This window comes from Bidens hawaiensis, unplaced genomic scaffold (genome assembly GCF_021521415.1).
Source record: "Bidens hawaiensis isolate Kalapana, Puna unplaced genomic scaffold, B.hawaiensis_p1.1 tig00007410_1, whole genome shotgun sequence".
NCBI classification, from domain to species: Eukaryota; Viridiplantae; Streptophyta; class Magnoliopsida; order Asterales; family Asteraceae; genus Bidens; species Bidens hawaiensis.
In genome coordinates this window covers 383333-389456 of record NW_027491514.1, presented here as the reverse complement: position 1 = coordinate 389456, position 6124 = coordinate 383333, and the positions used below count along the sequence as shown (strand labels likewise).

General features: G+C 40.3%; 1 protein-coding gene across 1 annotated transcript; it reads right to left on the bottom strand.

Moving 5' to 3' along the window:
- Positions 1-1151: 1151 nt before the first annotated feature.
- Positions 1152-2843, bottom strand: LOC143635086 (uncharacterized). Its single transcript, XM_077102982.1, has 2 exons — positions 1533-2843; positions 1152-1328 (listed from the first exon to the last, which is right to left on the bottom strand). Exons 1-2 carry the CDS (start codon positions 2841-2843, stop codon positions 1152-1154), a joined length of 1488 nt encoding a protein of 495 aa, XP_076959097.1.
- Between the last annotated feature and the right edge of the window lie 3281 nt (positions 2844-6124).

Sequence of the window (6124 nt, the reverse complement as noted above, 5' to 3'; positions counted from 1 at the left end):
CATAATTTATTCGGATGTGTATGTGCTCACACATGTTTATTTGTCTCAATAGGTTATCACTGACGTTTGGAACAGTGACGATCTTGGGAATTGTGTTGCAGTGCATCTTCGTGCTTCCGAGCAGGCAGGCCGACAAATGGGCTTTGAAGAAGGCTATAACTTTGCTTCCGAGGGCAAGCTGCCGGAGGAGTATGTCTTGGCTGGTAAGGACACTGCTTCCATCCTTATCGAGAAAACCAAGGATTTTGATACTCTGAAGTTATCGCTTTCCAATCATATATCGGAACTCGCGGACAAGGAGGATGCCATAGATCAATTAAAGGAGCTGTTAGATCTTGATGAGGAAGAAGAGGAAGAAGCCAATAATACTACGGAAGGCAAAGATGTCGCCCCGTAGATGTATATATCTTTGTTGTAAATATTTCTTTTGCTTGTAATCTCTTTTGACTATTAATAAGAAGTCTTGTTTTCTTCCGGTGCACTTTGTCTTATGTACTATAATATAAGTGTCTCTCCGGAGCTTCGTTTTTGTCAATAAAAGATTACAACTTATCAAAGTAACAAGATTTTTTATAGATTGGGCATAAGCCTTCTTACAATAAAGAAAACCACATAACTTGCTAGTCTATTAGGGCACGCAAGCCAAAATAAAAGAACAAATAAGATTGTTAAATATAGCATTTCTTCAATTGTGTTGCGTTCCAAGTTCGAGGGATCTCCGTCCCATCTAACTTTTCTAACTTGTAGGAACCTCTGGATAGTACTTGTTTGATTTTATAAGGTCCTTCCCAAGTTAGGGCTAACTTTCCCGGAGGCTCCTGACCGGAGGCCTCGTTGTTACTGAAGACAAACTCTCCCGCATCGAATACGCATGTCTGGACCCGCGAGTTGTAATACTTCTGAAGCTGTCGCTTATAAATGTGCTCGCGGATCGATGCTAATTCTTTTCTTTCTTCAAGTAAATCGAGATTCATCCTGAGTTCGTGATCATTGTCATCAATTAACAGAACCCTCGCCGATGGAATCCCGATTTCTGTCGGGATCATGGCTTCGGTGCCATAGGTTAGACTAAATGGTGTCTCCGAGTTACTAGAGTTCTTTTGAGTGCGGAAGGCCCAAAGTACATGGGGCAATTCGTCAACCCAGCCTGTTCATTTAGTTCCTAACCTTGCCTTGATCCCCTCCTTGATAGTCCGGTTGGTCCTCTCGACCTTACTGTTTGCTTGCGGGTGACCTACAAATGTGAAAACTTGAATGATTTGAAGTTCTTTCAACCATTCTTGTAGTCTACTGTCAGCAAATTGGTTCCCACTGTCACTTACCAATTCCTGCAGAAGGCTAAACCGGAAAATGATGAATTCCCAAAGGAATTTTTTCACGCTTGAAGTCGTTATTGATGCAACCGGTTTGGCTTCTACCCATTTGGTGAAGTAATCAATGGCCACTATCAAGAATTTGACTCGTCCCGGGGCTTCTGGGAAAGGTCCCATAATATCAATAGCCCATTTTTGGAACGGCCAGGCAGATGTTACCGGAATCTGCTTGTTTTTTGGATGCAAGGTGTTGGGAACATCTCGCTGAAAAGAATCACACTTCCTGATTTCTTGCACATCATCCAAATGCATGCCGGGCCAATAGTACCCTGCGTTCATGATCTTCGCAACTGTCATTCTTGGTCCCGCGTGTAACCCGCAAATGCCTTCGTGGATTTCTCGAATTAGGTAATTTGCGTCTTCCGCGTCTACACAACGCAACAGCGGTCCAAGGAATGATCTATGGTACAAAATGCCATCAGTCATCTGGTAGTTCAAAGCTTTGTGCTTGATCTTCCGAGCCTCAGCCTTTCCTGCTGGAAGTGCTCCGAAAGATAAGTAAGCTTTAATGGGCGTCATCCAAGATTCAACGCCTGTTTGGATTACCAGGACTTGGTTTTGTGGAACGGATGGATGATCTAGAACTTCTACACGAATATCTTTGGCAAAATGCTCAAAATTCGTTGAAGCTAGTTTGTTAAGCGCATCCGCCGATTTGTTCTCACTCCTCTTAATGTGAACCACACTGAAGGAAGAGAACTGGCAAATCAAGACCCTTTCTTGTGACAGATAAGATGCCAAGACGTCATTTTTAGCTTCGTATGTTCCATTAATCTGTCCCACAATTAGCATTGAATTCACCCGGGCTTCCAAATGTTTCACCCCATGCTTTTTTGCTATCCGTAATCCTGCCAGGAAGGATTCATATTCCGCCTCGTTGTTAGTACTTTTAAAGTCTAACTTGATGGCGTATGTAAATTCATGCCCTTCCGGGTTGACTAGCCTTAAGCCTGCACCTGACCCTTCACTGCTCGAAGCTTCCTCCGTGAACAGTGACCAGACTTGCCCTTGTTCCAGAGGTGCTTGGGGTTGTTGTTCGATTATACACTCTTGTTCTTTATGCTGCGGGACTTCTGTGACGAAGTCCGCCAGCACTTGCCCTTTGATTGCCGGTCTTGGTTTATACTCTATGGAGTGTTCTCCCAATTCGATGGCCCACTTTGCCAGTCGCCCGGACAATTCAGGCTTACTCAACACGTTCTTGAGTTTATATCCGGTTAACACATTGATGGGATGACCCTGGAAATATCTGCAGAGCCGTCTGGCGACGTATACTAATGCCAAAACCAATTTTTCCAACATCGAGTATCTTGTTTCCGGGTCTGACAATGTTCTATTGACGTAATAGATCGGAGTTTGAACGTTTTTTCTATCCGTCAGTAAGACAGCCCCCACGGAAATGTCAGACGCCGACAAATACAGTGTTAATGGTTCTCCCGCGTGAGAAGCAGTTAACGTGGGTAATTCCATTAAACACTTCTTGACTTCCTAGAATGCTTGTTCGGCTTCCGGAGTCCATCTGAATTGTGCCTTTTTAAGGCAGTTTCTCAATGTTGTAATGAACGGGTAAGATTTAGCAGTGTGGTTTGCCAGAAACCTGTTTAACGCTACCAATCTCCCGTTAAGTGTTTGAACTTCTTTGAGGGATGCAGGAGATGGCATGCGGGCTACTGCTTGGATCTTATCTGGATTAGCCTTAAAACCAGTGCCTGTCACGATTACTCCGAGGAAATTTCCCTCCTCCATTCCGAAGGAACACTTCATATTGATGCTTCTCAAAGTTTCAAAAGTTTTCTCTATGTCCCACAACATTTGATCCTCTTCAGCACTTTTGATTACTATATCATCCATGTAAACTTCAAGATTTCGACTTATTTCACCTTTGAAGGCCTGATCCATTAGTCTTTGGTATGTGGCGCCCGCATTCTTTAACCCAAAAGGAATCATTCTGTAACAGAATGTTCCTTGGTCAGTGCGGAACGCTGTCTTATCTTAGTCACCAGCTGCCATATGAATCTGGTGATAGCCTTTGTAGGCATCGAGGAAGTACTTGAACTTGAATGGGGCCACGGCATCTATATCACACCCTCAAAATCCACTAACGAAGTTTTACCGTCAGAGGGTGTGAACTAACAGGATCGGAATCATTAGTTATAATCAAACCATAAGTAAAGTTTTCAGAACAAAAAACATTTAAGTGTAAATAAGTGCGGAAGCGTAAAACCATAATCCAAGTGTTGCGTCACGCAGGACGACTTAAAACCCAATTAATAACAGTTTAAAAACAAGTTTGCATAAACAATAGCGTTCAAAGTAATACATGATCCTATACCGCGCGCCCGCCTCGGCTACCTGAGAGTAACATACTAAAAGTGTCAACACGGGGTTGGTGAGTTCACAAGTTTATATAAAATAAAGCATTTGCGTTTACTTTTTGCGTTTTGCGTTTGCGTTACCAGATAGTGTTAAATCAATTATATATCTATAGGTAGCTAGCCTATAAAGCAAGTATTACTAAGTGTTCGACACCGAAGCTGACTGTTTATCATTTGCCTTGCCACCAGGTCTATCCCGACCATGGTAATGTGTTAGCCAAGATTACACCCACTCGACCTCCAGTCGAGTTTAGCGTTGGGTGGGGTTTGTCAAACCCAGTAGTACTACTCAACAGTGACTCGCTATTATCCAATACTAAACGGTTCGATGTGTATGAAGGACTTTAGTTGTTTCGTTTGCCACTTAGCCTTTACAAGTGATATATAACTAAATAACAATATCTAAAGCGTTTTGGAGTATGTATTCTCCCCCAAGTGAAAAGCATTTAAAAGAGTTAAAAGGGGAACGTGAAACTCACTGTTTGCGAAGAATTCAATAAAACAAGTCACCCAAGTGATGCGTGTCACAGAAAATCCTCACTAGCGTTCTAAAACAACAAATGAGATTTTCTAAGTGTTGGAACTACTATATAGTCTCTAGACTCGGCACATAACAACTATGCACAAGATACGTTTCGTGTTTCGTTGGTGAATTGTGTGTGTCTCAACAAGCACATTGGTGATACGATACATGTGTGAACAACTATTTACGTATCATGTATTAATATTGTACATTACTAGCAATTATCCCCACAAGGGCAATTTGGTCATAAACTTAGCAATTATTTAACAACAAGCATGTTTCATGTATTTTCACATAGTTCAGCAGCTAGTTTTATCAAGACAGAATTCTACTTGAAAGATTACTCTATTCAACAGATCATAGCATATCAATTAATTCACCAAAAATCGTCACAAAAGCATGTATGAGTTAGCTTTCTAGAACTATTTTTATTGTATTTTTATTCCACATAGTTTACTCACAATGATCAAAACATTACATTAAACTCACAGCAGTCAAAATCATGCGCAACAGAATATTATTTGTTATTCCCGTTAAATGAAAAATCTAATTAATGAAAGACCAATTGGGTTAGGTTCTTAACTCAACATGTTAACTTCCAGAAGTGGAACCAACCCATTTGGTCTTGTAGTTCATGAGATATGATAATTACAAAACAACCCAACAGCAGGTCTCACAATTCAGATTTGCACCTCAGTTTTGTAAAATAATAAAAGTGAACTTTTACTCGTCCAAACATTACAAACTTGGACTTTATAGAAACTAGACTCAACACAGTACCCTGTAGTGTTAACAAACTCGACCAATTTCCACATTAACATTTAGTTACAGTTGTCTAAACATAACTTACCATCTGTCCAGTACCAGTTTTGACCATTAATCACATTTAAATCGTTTGAGTAACCAAAACACCTCCAAATCAGGCGTGGTTGGGTTTTCTGGAAACTAGACTCAGAGTACTACCTTTTAGACTCATAAATAGATCATTTTGGTTTTATATTTAACAAGTTACATGTCATTCAAGTTTAAATACTCTGCTGTCAAAACTCAGCAAGCACAAACAATCATCTAACATGCATCCTAAGCATACGACATATCTCCAAACACACAATAAACATAATTATCCATAAAATCAGTAGTAAAACCTCTAGGGTTTACAAACAATCGATGACCCAACAATCTTTCACCGTTCAAAATCACATATGATCATCTAACTCAATAACCGAAACATAATCAATCATCCTCTAATCAAAACCAAGCATATAAACACTTAATACGTGATTTACAAAGTTAGGGTTTCATGTTTATACCTTAAAAATGCAGAAACAACCAAGAGAAAGGTGAGAGATGCTTAGAAACGAGTGCGAGATGCTCCGGTTATGAAGAACCAAGCCAAAACTGGTGTGATATGGTGGTGGCGGAGGCTGCCGTCGCAAAGGATGAGAGGGAGGGGGGTGATGGGGGCCGATCGGTTGTGGGGAGGGAGAGAGAGAGTTAGGGTTTTTAATATTATTAATAATAATATGTTACACCAAGGCCCCTCAACTTTTAATTGTTACTTTTCTAGCTTTAAGTAACTTGTTTGCATCTTGAGTTAGTGTTCTATATAATATTATCAAATAGCACATAAGCCTAATACATAATTATCAAATAATTATTGTTTGGATGTTTTTCGTTTATTCACCAATGGTTTGCGTCAACTCGTTTGCGTTTCGGTGCAATCCCGAAAGACTACATATGTAGTTATTGTCAAGCGTCATTTAAAACCCTAGTTTAAATGTAATGAGATGTGCGTTATAGATCAAGTGATCTTTAGTTTGAATTGACGGAGTTTGAATTAACGGAGTTAACCT

What these genes read in the sequence shown, in the direction of transcription:
- LOC143635086 (XM_077102982.1), bottom strand. Translation starts at nt 2,843, where the DNA reads ATGGAATTACCCACGTTAACTGCTTCTCACGCGGGAGAACCATTAACA. An exon ending in CAAAAAACAAGCAGATTCCG is followed by an intron (nt 1,329 to 1,532) that starts GTAACATCTGCC and finishes AGCCTTCTGCAG; the next exon opens with GAATTGGTAAGTGACAGTGG.